The following is a 21,346-nucleotide window of genomic DNA, read 5'->3' on the forward strand; positions in this document are numbered from 1 at the left end:
ACTGCTGCATGGGAGATCTTCACTGCAGTATGCAGGATCTTTAGTTTTGGCATGCAGGATCTAGTTCCCTGACCAGGGATTGAACTCGGGCCCCCACATTGGGAGCACAGAGTCTAAACCACTGGACCACCAGGGAAGCCCCAAGCAAGTGAATTTTAAAAAGAACTAGGGATTTCCCTGGTGGCCCAGTGGATAAGACTCTGTACTCATAATGCAGGGGGCATAGGTATGATCCCTGATTAGAGAACTAGATCCCACATGCCACAACTGAGAGCTGGCTAGATAAATAAATAAAATAGCCTAAATAAAGAAATAAAATATATGTTTAAAAAAAAAATAAAAAGAACTAAATAAAAATTCTAGAAATCAGGGTATGTTTAAACACAACTGAAGAGAGAGTTAGTGAATGGGAAGATGAAACCAAGGAAATCACCTGGAGTGAAAACACAGAAAAATAGACAGGAAATACAAAAGAGATGAAATAAAATGGCATGCAGAACAATAAGTTCCACAATGCATTTAATAAGAGTTGCAAAGGGGAGAATAAAGGGAAAAAGTCAGAGGCAAATATCTCCCAGAGATAATGGCTAAGACTTCCAGAATTAGAGTAAAAGCTAACACAAGTCCCAAGAACAATAAAGTAAAACACCAGTGTACAGAGTGCACCACGTTAAAAGAAAACAAAGAATCTTGAAAACTGTCAGAGAGAAAAGGCAGATTATCCACAAGGGATTGACAATTAGATTAACTGTCTGAAGACAACAGAATAGCAGCTTCAGAGCATTGAAGAAAAATAACTAATCTAATCCTGCTCCATCTGTTATTCCACTTCCATCTTACATCCCAGCAGCTCAGGTAGCAAGAGGAGGAATGATCAGGCTGCTGGCTTTGGGAATGTCTCTCCACGGTACCCACAGGTACCTGGCACTGTACCCCTGCCCCACTGTGTCCACAGTCACGACCTGCAGCCAAGATAACAAGAACAAAAGCCAATTCTGCTGAATGGGCACTAAGGAGAAATGCCCAAAATATCAGCAAATAGTCACCTAATCTGGCCTTGGAAAAAAATGGAATGTTAGGCAAAAAAAAAAAAAGCTATAGGAAAGGATAAATCTTCTGGCTAAAAAAGTCTCAGCAAAATAGGAAAAGGAAGCAAACGAAAATGGGCAGAGGAGGATCATCAAGTAGAGACTAAAGGAGACTTAACAGCAGAGCCAGAATCTAAAAATGAAGATATTTCAGGCTCCAAAGTGGTGGGAAACTAGGCAGTCTTAGATTGGTCTTAGTGGTGGTTCTTACAAACCTTTCTCCTACAACTCCAAGAAGCAAGCTGCGTAACTATTGTAGAAATGGCAAGTTTTCTGGAATTCTAGAAACATATTTTTAAGAAGCTTGGAATCCCACCATATCCCATGTTTGAATACATCTTTCTTTCATATTTATTTATTTGGCTGTACTGGGTCTTAGTTGCAGCATGAATTTTTGATCTTCACTGCAGCTGGATCTTTTTAGTTGCAGTATGCAAACTCTTAGTAGTTGTGGCATGTACGATCTAGTTTCCTGACCAGAGTTCAAACCCAGGCCCCCTGCATTGGCAGCACAGAGTCTCAGCCACTAGACCACTGAGAAAGTCCTGAATACATCTTTAAATACAAAAGTACAACTGCCTTTTTAAGAGGTAAAAGTTGTGTGCTGTTTAATTTCAGCAAGACCAGAAATTAGTGGAATGTTGGGAGGTTTGTTAGATGTAAACTTAACATTCCATAAACTGTGAAGGGCATTATACAAATCCCCTGAAATACACACAGCTCAGATGACAGTCATTTAAATGATCCGTTTTTCATAATTGTGTTTTTCCCTACTATCTCACCTCTGTGTCTTCTATATGGTCTTTTTATCTCCTTATCAGAACTGCAGATACTCTGTGGCAATATCATGCAAGTGGTCCAGAATTTCCCCAAACCTGATAATTTGCTGTGGATAGAATGTGTAAGACATCATATCCTGTGTTATCGGGACATTCCTCAAAAAAGGCTTACAAGTTAGCAATATTTGAAGATTCTGAGCTCTGGTGTCCTCTACTTACGGATAAAGAGTTTCTAAATTTTAAGCTAGAACAGAGGCTGAGTAATTCTTTGGCAGTTTGGTAGCACCATTGTGTAGGCTTTTTAAATACTAGCTTAGGAACTGATATCTGCGTACTGACCACCAAACAGGTATGCACTGATAAAATCTTGGTTATAACAGGATGGGGGGAAAGGATGGTGAAATACAGACATTTTCACATATATAAAGACTATGAGAGTCCACTGCACAGAGCTTCTTACAGAAAGAGGTGTAAGTTCAGAAGAACTTCCCAGAATAGTTCTGTTTATATATTCCAAAAGGAACATTTGCAAAACCAAACCAAACAAAAAAACACAGCATCACCGCTGAAGCTTTATACTCTTGACATTATCCTGACCACCCGACGAGCCCGAGGTGGAAGCCAGAGGAAAGAAGAGGTGGGATGCAGTCAGCCCTCATGGAAGCCCCACCCCAACGCCATCGGGACCCAACCAGTGTGAGTGGAATTTCAGTCCAGACCTTCCTCTGAGGCAGGAACTGTTCTATGAACTCTGCTTTTCACCAAGTAAAGATCCCAGGGCCCCATCCCACTCCTCCCACTTCTGTCACCTGCTTCTGGTCAGCCAGCACTTGGGTGGGCTCTCCACTTAGGCCCCCTGCAGTCCTGGGTGGGGGACGGGTGGGCAGAGCATCTCTTACACCTCCCTATGCACTGCCCCCTCCCTGCGCCTGGGCTTGGCAGAGAGGTCACACTTGTCCGAGGTAATTTACCAGGGCAGGAGGTATTTTTAAACGGAGATGAGAAGGAATTATCAAGAAATGACTGGCTGGCTACAGAAATCTAAAGCCCAAGCCCTAAGCTGGTGATTCCATAATTAAGACACTGACATCACCCAGGGCCCTCGGCTCCCTGCAGACCCACAGAAAATCTGGTATAACTTCACTTTTCTATCAAGAAAAGAAAAGTTATTTTCTCCTTCTTCTTTGTTCAGACATAACATCATCAACACAGCTCTTTAAATATCTATGCCAGGAGGCTATATTTAGTGACTGTTTGGCCCTTAAAATGAGCCTGATTTCCTGTGGCAAAAAGTTCTCAGCAACAAGGAGAGAGGCCTGGAGAATTCCGAAGCACTGACAAACAGCGTCAGAGCCGGAGATGCTCAAACACTGTGAGATCGGAGTTGACTGCTTTTTCTGGAAAGGTGACTGGCACCCAAGAGAGAGGGAGAAAAAGCCTAATAAAAGGGTGCTTGGTCTGAACATTCCCAGGGTCATCCCAGAGAACAGCCTGACACCAGGCAAGCATTTGGGCCAATAATCATATATAGTAAATACTGTCCTCTTTCAGAGGGGCAGAAGGGAAATCTGTTTACTCATTCACTCACTCAACAATTTACTCACTCATTCACTCACCCATTTCACTCATTTACTGCTTCACTCATTCATTTACTCACTTGCTCACTCATTCATTCACTCGCTCACCCACTGATTTGTACATCTCCCTACAGGCAAACCCTATGGTTTACAAAAGCTCTAAGTCATGCAGCCAACAAGACATACAAACCATGAGACTCAGAAGGGCATCCCTAGAGAGGGTCCTTGGAGGGACACAAAGCAACTGCTTCAGGGGACCTGCAGAGTGATGGGCACTTCCGTGGGGGCCAATCAAGAAGGTTTCACGGGAGGGGAAGCCACCACTGGCATTGGCTACTGCTCTGGGCCCTCTCATTCAAATCCCTCACTGAGCCCAGATGTCAGCACATTATCCCATGTACTGGGAGCTTTCCCAAGCTTCGCCCCCTTCCCATGATAAGTAACCAAACTGGAACGGGAGCTAAGCTTGTCTGACTGCAGCAGGTGGAGGCTGGCAGCAGTGCCTCTGCGGGACCACAGACAAGGTCCCCCATGGCCATTTCTCCCTCGGAGACCCGCTGGCGGGGGAGCTCAGAGCAGGTCTTCTTTGGAGAAGGCACCCCGCCCTGCTCGCTCCCCTGATGCAGCCTAGACTCTCCACGCTTTCCCTCCTCAGACCCCACCGTCCCATCCCTCCGTCTGTGGGGTCTCCAGGGTCCCCGTGATGACCCAAGGGAGCAGTGGAATGCACATTTACTCAGCCCTGACTAACATTTGCCAAGCAACATGCCATTCTTTTTTTTTTTTTTTTTTAACATTTTAGTTTGAGATAATTTTAGACTTTCAGAAGAATTGCAAAAATAGTACAGAGTTCCTGTACATCTTTGCCTGGCTTCCCCTTATATTAACTAACATCTTATATAACCCTAGGAAAAATCATCAAAATGAAGAAATTAACTTTGCTACAATGGGCCCTGTGCTCAGTCATGTCTGACTCTTTGCAACCCCTTGGACTATAGCCTGCCAGGCTCCTCTGTTCATGGGATTTCCCAGGCAAGAATACTGGAGTGGGTTGCCATTTCCTCCTCCAGGGGATCTTCCTGACCCAGGTATCAAAACCCGTGTCCCCTACACTGCAGGCGGACTCTGTACCTGCTGAGCCATCGGGGACTAAGCCCAGGGTTTCAGGAACATTCCAGACCACGGTGAACCTGAGTTAAGTCTCAGGACAGGGCAGGCCCACCCTGAGGGAAGCCCTGCATTTATTCCCGCCTGTGCTTCCTGACTTTGAGTCAGTTCCCTCGAGTGCAGACACCATCAGGATCCTATAGTAACTCTGGGATTTCCCACCTGCCTTTTTTTTTTTTAAATAGACAGCACAGCACTTACTTGATAAAAAACAAAAAAATTTTTTAAGGTTAAATAACTTACACCTATGATCTTCAAACTTGGAACTGCACCAGAGAACTCCATGGCCCAGCAGGAAAGAATGTTTTGAACAGGCTGCTGAATTGTTTTTCCAGGAGAAAATGTCTGTGAATAAGCGCCAAGTGTGGAAATCCAAAGTTCTCTCTATGGCCACAGAAAGCACGGATGAAATAACGAGTGTTCCTGTAGGTTTAAAAGGGTGGCCTGTCTGGGTTCCACTGGGCTTCTTGATGCAGTGCATGAGTTACCTGTTATTAATACCATCCTGGATTAGCTTTTATCGCTGCTGTAAAAAAATTATCACAAACTGAGCAGCTAAAAACCACACCCGTTTATCATCTCACAGTTCTGTAGGTCAGAAGGCCAGTAAGATCCCACTGGGCTAAAAATCAAGGTGTCAGCAGGGCTACACTCCTTACTGGGAGCTCTGGGGAAATTTCGCTTTGAAGGTTATTCCGGTAGTTGGTAGGATCCAATTCCTTGCTGTTTCCCTTGGGCCCTTGCACATGGGCCCCTCCCACTCAGAGCCAGCAATGGCAAGTTGAATCCTTCTCCCATTTGGAATTCCTCTGGCTTTCCCTTCTGCCATGTCTCCCTTCCACTTGGCAGTCAGAGAATGTTCTCTGCTTTTAAGGGCATGTGATCAGACTGGCCCACTTGGACACTCCAGGCTCCTCTATCTCTTTTTTTTTTTTTTTTTGGGCCATGCCACGCAGTATGTTGGATCTTAGTTCCCTGACTAGGAATCGAACCCATGCCCCTTGCATTAGAAAAAGGGAGTCTTGACCACTGAACAGCTAGGGAAGTCCCTTCTCTCCATATCTGGAGATCCTTAATTACATCTGCAGAGCCCCTTTCGCCACATAACAGAAGATACGGCCATGTTGATGGTGGGGGCACTTTCTGTCTGCTACATCACACTTCTGAGATGCAGAAGGAACACCAATCAGCCTGCCAGTAGAATATAAATCAGGAATCCTGGCTCCAGTTCCCATCCAGATGTGTACTGTGACTGCACACAGAACCACCTCTGTCCCTCCCACTGAATTCTCCACTCCTAAAACATGCTCACATTTATCCTACCAGTGTTGCCAAAACTTTGGTTTCAGGTCAACACGACATAGATCAAATGCATTCACTTTGGTGGGGAGCACCTGCCCTGGGTGAGAACTGGGCCCCTTTCCTCTTCTGTTGCAGCAACAATCAAACAAAATCAGGTCCTTAAGATGCATCATTACTTCACTCAGTAAACATCTCCTGAGGTCCTTCTGGATGCTGAATCCTGTGCATGGGGTGCAGAGGCCTACAGAGCAGGCTAAGCTATAGGGGAGCTCACAGTTCATTGTGGGACAGACACCCAGATAAACATGTTAACACAGAACAGACAGAAGTGTATATGTGCTAAGTCGCTACAGTTGTGTCTGACTCTTGGTGACCCTAGGGGTTGTAGCTCACCAGGCTCCTCTGTCCAAGGGATTCTCCACGCAACAATACTGGAGTGGGTTGCCATGCCCTCCTCCAAGGGATCTTCCTGACCCAGGGATTGAACTCACGTCTCTCATGTCTCCTGCATTGGCAGGTGGGTATTTACCACTAGTGCCACCTGGGAAGCCTGACACACAGAAATACCATTCACTAAATCTGCATGGAGAAGGGAGGGGGACTTTCCACAGGAGTGGCCACGAAGGTGGGACTTACCAGATGGAAAGAGTTTGGCAGGTGGATAAAGTGGGAGAGGCGTTCTGGGCAGAAGAGAAGGCTGCCACCTGGAAAAACCCAGGAGTGGAGAAGCCGCGGGTCTTTTGGGGAGAGCTCTATGGTGCTTGGTGGGCTGGCTACAGGGAGTGTAGGGGGTGGTGGCTGGGCATTAAGGTTGGCAAAGCCTGGCTCTGTGCCATGCCATTGAGCTTGGGTGTCAGCTTAGAGTTACACATGACAAACAGAGGTTTTTAAAATCTGGAGTGATATAAACACTTGGACCTCTTAAAACCAAACTCTGGCAGCTAAGGCAAGGGCAGAACTTATGAGGGTCAAGACTGGAGGGCAGGAGGGCCAGGTGGGCCGTGCAGTAAATAGCTAAGTCTTGAGATGAAGGCCTGAACTCAGGCAGAGGCGGTGGTGGAGAAGTCGGGGTGATGTGAGATGCAGTCAAGGAGATAAGAACAGTAGGACTCGATGACTAGCTGCAGGGGTCCAGGCAGAAGAGAGGGGTCTCTTAGAATGAGTGGGACAATTCCAGGTGGAACAGCCTGGGATGGTTTGTAAACTGAGATTCTCTGAAACTGAGAACGAAGAAGAATGAGCAGGTCTGTGGCGGGAGGTGGAGTCCAGGTTTAGATGGGTTGGGTTTTCCTTCCCTTCCTTCCTTCTTTCTTTTTTCATTGCTTGTGTTGGATTTTTCTTAGCTGTAACAGGGCCTCGGCTGCACAGGGAGGTCCCATCCTGGAATAAGGGTCTCGAGGGAAGCAGGAGATGGCAAGTCACTTCCAAGCATGAGTCAGGGAGATGACAATCAATAGGAAGTCCCCAAGGACCACCCACAGTTACATCAAAGGGACGAGGTTTCCAGGGTCCCTCTGGGCAGCTCCAATTATGCTCACGTGATCCCAGATTCAGGGACTGTAAATCAGGGTTCACAGTTCAGAACTGGGACCAAAAATGGCTGATGCTCACTCAGTCCTTCACCAAAAAGATTTTATCCTTCATTCCACAAACCTGTACCAAGAGTTGCTCAGGGCCAGATGCTGCGCCAGAAACTTGAGCTGACAAAGAAAAGGCACCCGACGTATATTTTTTTTTAAACTTCCCAGATGGCTCAAGTGGTAAAGAATCCTCCTGCCAATGCAGGAGACCCAAAAGACGTGGGTTCGATCCCTGGGTCAGGAAGATACCCTGGAGTAGGAACGGCAACCCATTCCAGTATTCCTGTCTGGAGAATCCCAGGGACAGAGGAGCCTGGTGGGCTCCATCCACAGGTCGCAAAGAGTTGGATACGACTGAGCAACTTGAGCACGCATATGCCAACCCTGGAGAGGCAGAGCCCTGGGCTCACCTGTGACTCCAAGGGAAGCTGATCTTGCTGAGAGAGGAAACCACAGTACTCACGCCTGTGTATCTTTCTGATGGATTATGGGAAATGAGAGGGAAGATTCATAGCATCAGTTAAGCCAGATCCAAGGAACACCAGAGAAGGTATATGCATCCAGCCCAGTACAGGAGAGGGGACACTTGACAGCCTAGTAAGACACACTAACGCACAGAGCGACTGTCACCAGGGCTGGCCCCAGGGACCACGCAGCCAGACAGAGACCTCAAAAGAACCACTGTTGGAAAGTCAGCATTTCTGCCATGTTCCTAGGCGACAATCCCTAAGCTCCCAGATTCTCACAGTGGCTCATCACGCCTCATTGTTGTTGTTCAGTCGCCCAGTCGTGTCCGACTCTTTGCAACCCTATGGACCACGCACGCCAGGCCTCTCTGTCCCTCATCATCTCTGGAAGTTTGTCCAAGTTCATGTCCATCGCACTGGTGATGCCATCCAGCCATCTCATCCTCTGACGCCCTCCTCTCCTCCTCTTCTCCTTCATCATGTCTGGCTTGATCTAAATCTTTGGAGCAAGAGCCAAGTCTGAGGTTCCGTGCCTACCATATGGGTCTCTGGTTTATTCAAATGTGCTTTCTTTTGAGCTTAGAGACACGCTTTCTCCTTTCATTCTCTCCTTTGAGAACTTCTCTCTAATATAGTTCATATTTAACAGACATCCTGAGCTGGGGCTGGTGTAAAGCCTTCTGCTAGACATTGGGGAAACTCATTAAAAGATGAGTGAGGAACGAGGAACCCGTCTGCCACTGAGGAAGGGAGATACAAGACATATGTCAACGGGAGCCAAGGGCACCGAGCTAAGCGTGGCCTAATGACAGGTGTCACCCGCCCCGCTCCGTGTTACAGCAGCGCTCGGAGTGTGCAGCTTGTAGACGCATGATTCATAAATCAAACACTTCCCAGCTCCAGGGCAGCGTCAGAGGCACTCTCACGGGGGAGGCTGTGTTTGAGAGAGACCTCAAAGGGTGGGTGGATATCTAAATGGCAGGTTCTTACTTAGCCTCCACAAGACAGTCTCCTACTCCCTGGAAAGAGGCTTTTTATAATCTTTTGTATTCTGAAATATATAAATAGAGAGAACTGCATGAAGTGAAAAAGTACAGCTTAATGAATTATCATAAACCACCATCCAAGCCAACACACAGATGGATGGCAGGGCCACAGAAGCGCCCCTGTTCTGAACACCCTCCCCCTCACTCACCTCTCCTGCACTCAGAGGAGACCTTTATCTGAGCTCTTGGAATAATCAGTCCCTTTTTTCTCTACAGCCTTATCATCTATGCAAGCACCCCTAAATCCCAGTTTTGCTTTGCCTGTTTTTTGAACTTAATATAAATGGAAGCCTTCAGATTTGTCCTGGGAGTCTGTCTCTCCAGCCACCCCCAACATTATGTTTATAAGAGGCACGCTGACTTAACCCTGGTGGTCCAGTGGCTAAGACTTCGTCTTCCAATGCAGGGGGTGCAGGTTCAGTCCCTGGTTGGGGAGATAAGATCCCACATGCCTCATAGCCAAAAAAACAAAACATAAAGCAAAAGTAATATTGTCACAAATTCAATAAAGACTTCAAAAAAAAGGTCCACATCAAAAAAAAAAAAAAGAATCCCCCACACTGTTGAGGGTAACTATCGTTTGTTCCTTTTCACTGCTGTATAGTATACCCATGAGAGAGAAGATCACAATTTACTTATCCATCTACTGCTGATGAGCTCTTGGGTTGTTTCTAGTTTGGGGTTATTACACAACATGATTATGAATAAATATTCTTCTATGAATACCTTTTGGTGCATGGGCATACATTTCTGTTGGGTATATTGCTTGGTGTGGACTTGGTGGGTTATTGAGTGTGCTAATGTTTAATCTTTAATGCTGTCATTGTTGTTCAGTCACTAAGTGGTGTGCAACTCTTTTGCAGGCTCCCCTGTCCTTCACTGTCTCCTGGAGTTTGCTCAGATTCATGTCCATGACTCAGTGATGCTGTCCAACCATCTCATCCTCTGCCACCCTCTTCTTTCACCTTCAATCTTTCCCAGCATCAGGGTCTTTTCCAATGAGTTGGCTCTTCACATCAGGTGGCCACTGGAGCTTCAGTTTCAGCATCAGTCCTTCCAATGAATATTCAGGTTTGATTTCCTTTAGGATGGACTGGTTGGATCTCCTTGCAGTGCAAGGGACTCTCAAGAGTCTTCTCCAACACCACAGTTCAAAAGAATCAGTAGTTCAGTGCTCAGCCTTCTTTATGGTCCTATGCTCACAACCATACATGACTACTGGAAAAACCATTGCTTTGACTAGACAGACAACCAGGCTATTTTGAAATGCAGCTACACCAGTGTCCAGCCCCATCATCAGTGCATGAGCGCTTTCATTGCTCCACATGCTTGCCAACACTTGGCACTGTGATTTTTTTTCCTGTTTTTATTTCTTTCATCCTGATAGGCATGTAGCAATATCTCACTGTAATTTTAATTCCTCCATGCTTACTAACAAAGTTGTACACCTTTCTATATGTTTATTGGCCATTTGCTTATCCTTTTTTGTGAAGTTCCTCCTGCTTATTTCTCTATTGGGTTGTCCTTTCTGGTTTTCTTTTTTAAACATATTCTGGATACAGGCTTTTCTGATAGTTTCTGTGCTCAGTCATGTCCGACCCTTTGTGACTCTCTGGACTGTAACTCGCCAGGCTCCTTTATCCATGGAATCCCCTAGGCAAGATTACTGGAGTGGGTTGCCATTTCCTGCTCTATCTGATAGTCGTGCTGTGCTATGCTTAGTCGCTCAGTCATGTCCAACTCTTTGTGACCCTATGGACTGTAGCCCACCAGGCTCCCCTGTCTTTGGGATTTGATGTGTTGCAAAACATCTTCTGGGAGGAATTTCAAAAGTCCAAATAAGTCAATTGAAAAAAAAATCTAGGGAGTAAAACAAAAAAAATCTCTGTACCTTTTTGAAGTTACCAGCCCTGGCCAGGCTTCAGCTTCAGGGGTATGGAAAAGAAAGTGTACAATCTGAGATCAGACCCACCAGGTTCCAGCCTCAGCTCCTTGGCTACTTCCTGGATAAGACACAGAAGCTCTCCGGGCTTCAGTGTCCACGCTTGAGAACGGACCAAAATTACCTACTGCCTGGTTGCTCCGTGGCTGAAAAGAGGTTACTTGTAAACGTACTTTGAAAACTTCACACAGTGATAGTTAAAAGAAGTGACCGGCCACACTGGCTTCCTGAACAGCCCACCAAATCCTGGGCTGTCTCTGAGCACTAATAGCAGAGGTGGAAGTAAAGGGCGGCCTTTCAGATCCAAGAAGATGCGTGCTCTCTCCCCAGCGGGCTGTGCCAGACGACACCTTGGGTCCCCAGCCCTCTCCCCGCAGCGTCAGACTTCACTGCCCACAGCTGGGAACAGGGCTCCTCCCTGCCTGCCCAGACAGGAAAACAGGAAGCAGTCACCATCCTGCCAAGAGGTGGGGCTGACAAGTTCCCTTTCCTAGGTGGGCACCTCTCCAGGCCGTCAACCCTTCTGGATGCAGGAGAAGCCCTGGCCGCTGGCCCGTGGTGCCGCCATGCCAGCCCTGCGCCCCACCCAGGCCCCCCGCACACTTGGTCCCGAGGTAGTGGAATTAGTGGGCCCGCGGAAGGGGAGCATAAAATGAGCCTCATCAGTGCCCTGCTAGCGAGCAACTCTTTCAGTGCCCAAGTGGGGCCGGGGATCTTCTCTCCTGGGTCACACAGACACATCCCATCCCTTCCTAAGGAGCAGCACCATCCTTTCGTGAGCCTCACATCACTGGTACCCGAGCCCCATCCCACAAACAGGGGGCATTTGGGAACCCCTTTTAAGGCAGCAGTTGAGAGCTCAGAAGAAACATGTGTCCTGATTTTAATGTGAAAGGCTGCTTACAGGACTTCTAAAAGCTGAAATATATATATTTTTTAAAGCTGAAATATTTGAGACTTGGAAGGACCCTCAGAAATCTTTTCCAGCCTCCTCATTTTGCAATGAGAGATGCAGGGGCAGAGCCAGACTTCCTGTTCCTGCACTCATCCTAACATCCCCAGACTTCCTGTTCCCACACTCATCCTAACATCTCTCATGCTCTGCCCCAAACTCTAGCACCTGCACAGAGGCCACTGCCCTCGGCCATGTCCAGGGGCCCAGGACACCAGGCCAGTTTCTCTCCCTTCCTGGTAACCTCGTCTAGCTCAGAAAGATCTGACCTGAAGCAGAATGAAGTCCTAGGAAGTCCAAGACCACGGTTTGGGAATGTTTATCAAGTGTTCTGAACTTGATGGAAATTCAAATCATCACCCTTGAGCCTTAATTCTGTTTACAGCCTCATCAGGCTCTTTCCTAAGTGAATTCTCCAACCAAGCTCTCAGGAGCTGAGCGATGTACTTCCACGGTACCCTGGGTGCCCAGGCCTGGCACACAGGGCCGGCATCTAGTGAAATATAATCATTAGGGAAACTGAAGGAGACGGAGAGGGAACCTCCAAAATGTGCAAAGCAAAGTGTTCTGCAAGCGGAGGCCTGCCTACAGCCCCAGGCTGCTGTTGGTCCTCTGACTGCTGTACATTCACTTATTTGGCAAACAAGCCTGGGTGCCTGCCTCATGCAAGGGCCAGCTAAGACTCAGATCCTGCCCTCAAGAGCTTCCAGTCTTAGGACTTCCCTGCTGGCCCAGTAGCTAAGATTTCACGCTCCCAGTGCAGGGTGCCCGGGTTCGACCTCTGGTTGGGGAACTAAGATCCCGCATGCCACAACTAAGACCGGGTGCAGCCAAATAAATAAATAAATACTGGGGAAAAAAAAAAAAAGAACTTCCAGCGTGGAAGGGAAGCCAAGAGGTGAGCATGGATGAACAGGAGAGACACACAGTAGGGAATGGCCCCTGAACCAGATCACAGGAGCTGCCTGGTGGAGGATGCTCTGTAAGTTAAGGCCTGCAGAGAACAGGGACTAGGGACCCTGAAGGTACCACATCCGGCAGGGTCTCTGGGCAGCCAGCACAGGTTCTTGGAAAAAGCAAGTTATACGGGCAGTGCTGGGCATTAAGGACAATCCACCGGTCATCAGGCTCTTTGAGGGGGCAGGAAGGATGGGATTACAAAGGTGCAGGGAAGAGGAAATAGGGCGGGGACAGCGAGAAGCCAAGGAGGGAAGGATAGGAGAAACATCATAGAATACAGTGTGGCAGTACAGGCAAAAGGCAGGGAAGGCTCCGGGCGGATCCTGGGAGATGGTGGGAGTCATGGGAGGGGCTCAAGTGTTCACAGGCTGGGGAGGCCCAAGTGGGGTCTGGGGCATGAGTGGTTTATCAGGGGGCAGAAGTCTAATGGGAAGTGGTCACGCAGGCCAAGAAGTCGGTGTCATGGGGGTGAGAACAGAAACCATCGGATGGAAGTGAGGGCAGAGGAAGTGGACAGGAGGTAAAAGAGCAGTGGGGTGAGGACAGAGCCTTGGGGTCCCAACTTTCCCCAAGGGGAGGAAGACAAATGAGAGCCAGAGGGGCCCAGGCAGTGCTGTGGGGCTGGCAGTCGGAAAAGCCAGGCTCTCGGGCCGATCTTCCTGGCTTTGAGTCCCAGCTCTGTCATTTACTCACTTCAGAGCCTTGAGCTAGTTATTAACCCCTCGAAGCCTCAACTGCCCCATCTATAAAACAGGGTGGGGTTCTGGTGGCTCAGATGGCAAAGAATCTGTCTGCAATGCAGAAGACCCAGGTTCAGTTCCCGGGTTGGGAAGATCCCCTGGAGAAGGGAATGGCAATCACTCCAGTATTCTTGCCTGGAGAATTTCATGGACAGAGGAGCCTGGCAGGTTATAGTCCATGGGGTCGCAAAAGATTCGGACGTGACTGAGTGACTAACACTTCACAATCCATAGGCTTGTTGTAATGATTAAAAAGAGAGGTCTGTGCAAGGCCTTTACACTTGCACAGAGTAACTGTGATCAATGCTGGCTTTTCTCATTAGTATCATTGGGAGGAAACTAGAAGAGGATGAAACCACGGAGCCAGAGAAAGCTCTCAGCATCCTTTCTAGTTTTCAGTACTGACTAAGGGAGCAAGCGGGGGACAGGAGGTATACAGAATCTTTTATGTTAGAAGCCATTTCGGTGTAGCCAGGTCTGAGAACCACTGATCCCTCCAGCCCAACCCTAAAATTTTTCAGCTGGTGAACTGAAGGCTGAGCATCTGCTGAAGATCATGTTCAAGACAGCAGATGATGTAAACATGGAGAAGAGGCCATGCCATCTGATTCTGAAGCCCTGGCTGGTCTATTTGCTTGCTGTGTGACCTTGGAAAAGTCACTTGGCCTCTCTGAGCCTGAGTTAGCAAATAAAATAATGGCTATAAATCACCTAGCAAGTCCCGAGGACCCAGCAAGTCCTTCACAAATATTTGTTTCTGTCTCCTGGCTCTCCTCATTATATGACTTATATAATCATATAAAGTAAAGCATCCTTTACTCTGTCATGGGCTCCATCCAGGAGATTGTGACTAAGGGTTTGTCCCTTCCTCTGTGTTCCCAGAGCCTTGTGCTCTCCCCTGATCCCAGCCCTCAGCTGCCACAGAATACAGCAGCTCAAACTTCCGTGTCTGGTTGAAACACAGGCTCTGATGCAGCAGGTCCTGCCCTGCTACCGACTCCAGTGTTGCCCGCGCCGTGGGTCCTCTGCTCCCTTTGGAGGAGGCCCGCTGCGGCCGGCCCACCTCCCCGCTGACTCATGAGCTCCTCTGGGGCCAATCTCTTTATCTTACTCATCTCCGCGTCCCCTTCACAGTATGTACTCACTAAGAGGATGTTGAAAAAACAAGCAAACCATGGAGAAAACCATTTTCCAGCTAAGTAAATACAGACAGGACATTTTGTCTGTGAGTGGCAACCCTCCTGATTCATTCCAGAATCGCCCTCTTGGCTGACCTAAGGACAGTGTGGTGGAGAGGGCCTGAGACCTAGAACCGGGGCCTGGAACCCCGAGTCTTGGGTTTGAATTCTGATCCTTTCACTCACCAACTGGTGGTCCTGGGCAAGTTACCAAGCTCTCATCCATAAAATGAGGGTGATAACACCCAATCACAGTGCAGTTCCAACAATGCCAAAACTTTCTAAACTGTAAAGTGCTCCAGGCTACATATCATTATTACTGTAGCTTTTTTGAGGGCAAGAACCACTTTTTATGTCCCCAGAGCCTGAAGGGTACAGGTGAGGGGCTGGGTGGGGGGCACACTGGGGGTCTGGTTGGAGCCGGGAGCTGGCAGGGACAGTGATCACGTGAAATATAAGGATGATCCAGGAGAGTTGAGGAGGGAAGGCTTCCTGGAAGAGGCTGACAACCTTGAGAAAACAAGTCTGGTCTGAGGGCACAGGCAGCCGCAGCGTAAGCTCTACCTGAAGGAAGGCAGAGAATTCAGAGTCCGCGGAGGGCCTGGGACAGGGCCTCTGGCTGAGAGTGCAGAGACAAGGGAACTGGGGGCTGTTAGGAAAGAACATCAAGTAACTACAGATGTGCCCTGTGGCCCAGAGCTGAGTTCCCCATCCAGGCCAGGCATCCCGGCCGGGGCCAACCCATCACTGTGGACCCGAGACTACCGTCACTTCACCACAACACCAGCCCCAGGCACATGAGGACAGAAGTTAGAGCGAGACACCGTTCCACCCTCAGGAAGCTCACAGCGTGCCGAGGGTCACGTGCTGAGGGTCACAAGGGAACGGGGACAGAACAGGGAGCAGGGGCAAGGCGCGAGGCATTTGGAGGTGGGAGGAGCTGATTCTGCTCTGTCCACCTTAGCTGATGAGTCTCATCCACACCCGCCTCCAGACCAAACCTTTTCTCCTGGAATGCCCCATCCCTCCTCTCTACCCAGCAAGTGCCGGCTCAAGCTGAAGGATGGGGTTCAGACCTCGGAGGGCTTCCACCCGCTTCGCACCCTGACAGCCTGGACTTTAAGCGATCACTCCTGGTAATCACTGCATTTACTAGGAACACTTCTGTCCCTCTACTGAACAGTTCATCACAGCCTGCCCCAGTACTTGGCCTTTTTTCTGGTCCCCTCTCCCCCTCAGATTATAGCAATCATCATCACCACAGTGCTCCCCAGTTTACAAAATGTCTCCATGTATACTATTTAATTGAGTCTCCCACAATCAACCTGTGAGGTAAGTAATATCCTTATTTTGCAATAAGGAACCTGAAGCTAAGAAAGGTTGGACAACTTGCCTGGGGCCACACAGCCCCTCCATGTGACTGGCTATCAAACTTCAGACTCTTCCAGCTCCCATCCCAGCGCTCTGTCCAGTACTCAGAGGCCACACAGAGCTGTGGTTAAAGGTTGGGATCACAACATGCTGTGTGACCTTGGGCAAGTCACTTAACTTCTCTGTGCCTCAATTTCCTCCAGGTAAAATGTGGCTGATACTCACCTCATAGGTCCTTGTCAATATCACCTCACAGGACTTTACTGAGATTAAAGCAGGTGATATAATGAAGTACTCAGAACAGTGCCAAACACAGAACTAGTGACAATCATCAGTCTACCTTCACTGATTCTCATGCTCTCTTAACTCATTAAATTTTTTTTCTAACTCATGTTCATATGGCTCAGACAGTAAAGAATCTGCCTGCAATGACAGAGACCCGGGTTCAGTCCCTGGGTTGGGAAGATCTCCTGGAGAAGGGAATGGCAACCCATTCCAGTATTCTTGCCTGGAGAACTCTATGGACAGAGGTGCCTGGCAGGCTGCAGTCCATGGGGTCGCAAAGATTCAGACAGGACTGAGTGACTAACACACACATACATTGGGTAAGTAGTCATTAAACAATACACATTTTTGCAGGTTGACTAAGGTGAGGTTTCAGGATTATTCTCTTTTCTTTTCTTCACTCTCTTACTCCCCTAATAGCTTCAACAACAGAGAAACTCTTTTCCTGATTCATTGTATCTCCCTTACACACACACACACACACACACACAAGCCACTAGGTCAAATCTGGCCAATTATCAGTGTCCCACAGAATGTAAAATACTGCCTAACACTGACCTAGACTCTCCTTGTTGGGACGTCCCTGGATAGCTAGAGAAACTTTCACAAACCTAATTTCCATCACTATAATGGGTCAAACTCTTACGTGTATTTCTCTATTGCTCCAGTTTTTACTGGAGACTCTAGAAGAAATGAATTACCATTTATTTTCCTTGTCTATTACAAGAAAGATTTACAGTGTTTCCTGGAGCAAGAAGCCTTATGTGCCCAGGCAGCTAGATGAGGGCATAATGCCCAGAGCAGACAAGTATCTTCCTTCCTTTCTGGGGTCTAATCCACAGAATCAGAGAATAAAGCTTAAACCCAGCCAGACCCTGGGAGAGGGAAGTGAAGAGCCTTCTCTCCCATCTCATGTGGGGTAGGGTGATGACCTAGGGAGGGGACACTGCCTACTTTACACCACCCGGACACACCTGCAAAGGGCCAGAGGTGCCTGGAAAAAGAAGAGGAGGAAGTCCCCCAGGTTTTCGTGAAAAGCTTCCTTCTTTGCAAGATTCCATACATAGAACACTCAGTCAGGACCTCACAATCTTTATCTAAAGCCCCACTGCCCTTCCCTCACATGGTACTAAGTCTGGAGAGGGGGAGTTGGGAGCAGAACAGGAGAACCAGCTTCTGTCAGGGGAAGCCCCCTGGATCTTCAAAGGTTCCACTCTGAGAGCAAGAGTGGGCGAGAGTGAGGAACAAACCTGCCCATACAACTTTGGCAGTGGGATTAAAAGAAGTGCTATGCCCTTCGAAATGGATTTTGCATACAAACGAGCCCAGGAACACCATAAACATGTCAGCTTTATTCAGTCCAATCAATACACCAGGCATTAAAACTCTGAGGTAAAAATGGATTGTGGCTTTTTGTTGATGACAGTGAGGAATTTTGGCCCCTAGCCCTGCTCAGGCTGGACAAATAGGGCAGGCTGCCTATTAGCTGTCAGGCACATTTGGGGGGATGAAATCAAAACCCCGATTCAGGGTTCTGGGCACCCCAGGACGACTCGACGTGACCAGCATCCGGACCACTGGTCCAAGAGCCTCAATTTCTGTCCTTGGGCCGGCCCCCTCCTCCAGCCCCCGGTCATCTTCCAAACTCGGCCATACACCGCATTTCCTACATTCCTTCCTCCCGGCTCAGACCCCTTCAGTCCGGTCCTCCGAGGCCGACAGCTGGGGGGTGGTGTGAGCCAAGCTAGAGGCACAAGGAAGGCGATGCTAGGGATAGGGGGAATGTCAACGCAGTCCTGAAGTGATCGAGCGGAGAGGACAGGGCGCCCCAGCCTTCACATTCCCGACTCAGCGCCCCACTCTCCGCCGCCACACTTGCGACTCCCAGTGGCCCCCCCAGGGACCTTCCCCAGCCTAGGGGCACCCCTGCCATTCGGCCCCCTTTTCGCGTTCCTTCCCCGCTCACCGCCCCCGTGACCCCTGCCCTGTCCCGTCGGGACCGGCTCCAGTCGGTCGCGCCGCGCGGATCGTGCCAGCTGCTCGGAGCTGCCCTGCCCTCTCCCCCAGGCCAGCCGGGATGCCCCCGGGGTCCCCGACCTTCCCGGATCGCCCTGACCACCGCACCAGATACCCGTCTTGCTCCGTCCTTCCCTGGGCCTGCAAGATCCCTACCCGCTTCGAGTCCCCTCCAGGACACTGCGGGATGCCCCAGCCATGCACGACCCGGGGTGTCCCCCCCCTCGCCCCCCGCCCTGCCCCGGTCCTCACCTGAGTCCGCTCAAAGCTCTCCCGCTCCGCCGCCTCCATCCCCGCGCCGACCCCACGCCGGCTCAGCACCTTCGGCAGGGGGTTGGGGACCTGCTTCATGGAGCTGGCCATCCGGTCCATGTCGCCGCGCGGAGCCGAGTCAGGGGCCCTCGGCCGCCCCGGGATCCCCACGGCGCCGCCCGCCCCTCCCTATCCACTGGGATCCGGCGCTAACGGGAAGGCGCCCGCCTCCCATTGGCTGAGAGCGCTGCTACTCTGCCGAGGCCCCGCCCCCGCCCAGAGGCTTCCCCGTCCGCCCCCGCCCTCTCCAGAGCCCCCGCCCCGGCCCTGCCCTGCCCGGCTCTCGGGACCGTCAGGCGCGCCGGGACGGGCCGGGAGGCCTGTCGGTCACCGGCCTCCACCGCCCCTGGCGGGGGCGGGCCTGACCTGCCCTAGCCCGCCCCTTCCCCGACGCCCCGAGCGCGGCTCTCCCAGCCGCTGGCTGCACCCGCGCGTTACCCGCGAGCCGCACTCTCCCAGTCCCCCCGCCTCCACCCCGGGCGCCGCTAGGTCCCGGCTTGGGTGGTGGGCGGGGGTCAAGCTGGCGGTGAGTTGGGCCTCCCGCAGGGAATCCGGACCCACTTGGGACTGGCCTGTTAACTCTTTTCAGGCCGGAGACAAGAGAGCGCGCCATGGACCAGCCCGGCGGCCGGATGCGTCCCAGGATGCGCTGCCCTGAGGCCCGGCCTCCGCAGGTTGGCTCAGCGGGTGGCAGACCTGACCGCCGGGGGTGGCGGCTCCCACCCAGCTCCCACCGCCTTCTCCCTCGTCCTGCCCCTGCCCCGAATCCCTGCCCATCCCTTTTGTAATGTCCGCAGACCCGGGAGCGCTGGGCTGGGTCAGTGGAAACTTCTCGACACCTTTCCAAACCTCTCACCGTCTGGATCTGGTCAGGATGTATTCGTTGGTAGAAACCCATGTGGACATTTTAATATTTATCCCCGGCTCTGGGACACCCCTCCCGTCCTGCTCCGTCGTCAGCCAAGGTACTGACGACAGGCGTGGGGGGGATGGAAGGGGGTGGAAGTGCGATCCTTAGGCGAGATGCTGAAGAAAGTTAAAAGTTTTCTGTTCAAATGCCAATTTTGGTGTTTTAAAAATAAATGCTTTTTGCAACTCAAAGTAAAGAAAGGCGTTACTTTTTTTTTGACTAAGAGCTTTTGATAAAAATTCACACATTGAATAGAGAAGTAGAAGAGCGGGTGGGCCTCTGTAGGCGCTGGGAAGCCTCTGCCGGCTTTGCCAGCTGGCATTGTGTGGATGGGATTCTGGGGGCGACGGGAAGGAAGGGAACCAATGGGGAGACTCCAGCAGGAGGTGAGAGACCAGGAGGGCCTCCACTCGCGAGCCAGGAGAGAGTTCAATTCTGTGGGAGGTTCTGTGAATCAGTTCAGTTGCTCAGTCGGGTGGGACTCTCTGAAACCCCATGGACTGCAGCTCGCCAGGCGTCCCTGTCTATCACCAACTCCCAGAGCTTAGTCAAACTCAGGTCCATCGAGTTGGTGATGCCATCCAACCATCTCATCCTCTGTTGTCCCCTTCTCCTTCTGCCTTCAATCTTTTCTGGCATCAGGGTCTTTTCAAATGAATCAGTTCTACGCACCAAGTGGCCAAAGTATTGGAAGTTTCAGCTTCAGAATCAGTCCTTCGAATGAATATTCAGGACTGATTTCCTTTAGGATGGACTGCTTGGATCTCCTTGCAGTCCAAGGGACTCTCAAGAGTCTTCTCCAACACCACAGTTCAAAAGCATCAATTCTTTGGCACTTCTTTATGGTCCAACTCTCACATCCATACACGACTACTGGAAAAACCATAGCCTTGACTAGACGGACCTTTGTTGGCAAAGTAATGTCTCTGCTTTTTAATATGCTGTCTAGGTTGGTCATAGCTTTTCCTCCAAGGAGCAAGCGTCTTTCATTTCATGGCTGCAGTCACCATCTGCAGTGATTTTGGAGCCCAAGAAAATAAAGTCTTGTCACTGTTTCCATTGTTTCCCCATCTATTTGCCACGAAGTGATGGGTTCTGTGAATAGGTTTGGACAAAGGGAAAGAGGCAGAGGGAGGAGGCAGTGTTGGGACCAGAATTAGAATTTTTCTTCTTTCTTTTTCTTTTTAAAAAGTATTCATTTATTTGATTGTACCAGGTCTCAGTTGCAGCATGCGGGATCTTTTAGTTTTGGCATGTGGGATCTAGTTCCCTGATGAGGGATCAAATCAGGGCCCCCTGCATTGGGAGCACTGAGTCTTAGTTACTGGACCAGCAGGCAAGCCCTAGAATTTCTGTAGAAGAAGGATTTAAGGGTGGCATATGATGGAAGGGTCTTTCCTGGGGCTTAGTGGTAAAGAATCCACCTGCCAATGCAGGAGATACAGGTTCAATCTCTGGGTTGAGAGGATCCCCTGGAGAAGGGAATGGCAACCCACTCCAGTATTCTTGCCTGGGAAATCCCGTGGCCAGAGGAGTCTGCCAGGTTACAGTCCATGGGGTCGCAAGAGTCGGACACAACTTGGGGACTAAACCACCACCATGATGGAGGGGAACTGCATTGAGGCTATACTTGCATATCAAGCACACTGGTTTTGCCTTCTCTTAGACTGTGTT

At 49.8% G+C, this 21,346-nt stretch overlaps 1 protein-coding gene across 2 annotated transcripts in view; it reads right to left on the reverse strand.

Moving 5' to 3' along the window:
* The window catches only part of HIP1 (huntingtin interacting protein 1), a 134,044-nt gene extending 115,165 nt beyond the window's left edge, over positions 1–18,879 (reverse strand). For both annotated transcript variants that reach the window (XM_061153443.1, XM_061153442.1), the window contains exon 1: positions 18,703–18,879. In XM_061153443.1, coding sequence (XP_061009426.1) covers positions 18,703–18,822 — 120 coding nt within the window. In that variant the 5' untranslated portion in view covers positions 18,823–18,879. The remainder of the gene's footprint in view (positions 1–18,702) is intronic.
* Positions 18,880–21,346: the final 2,467 nt, after the last annotated feature.

Source organism: Dama dama, chromosome 10 (assembly GCF_033118175.1).
Source record: "Dama dama isolate Ldn47 chromosome 10, ASM3311817v1, whole genome shotgun sequence".
NCBI lineage: Eukaryota > Metazoa > Chordata > Mammalia > Artiodactyla > Cervidae > Dama > Dama dama.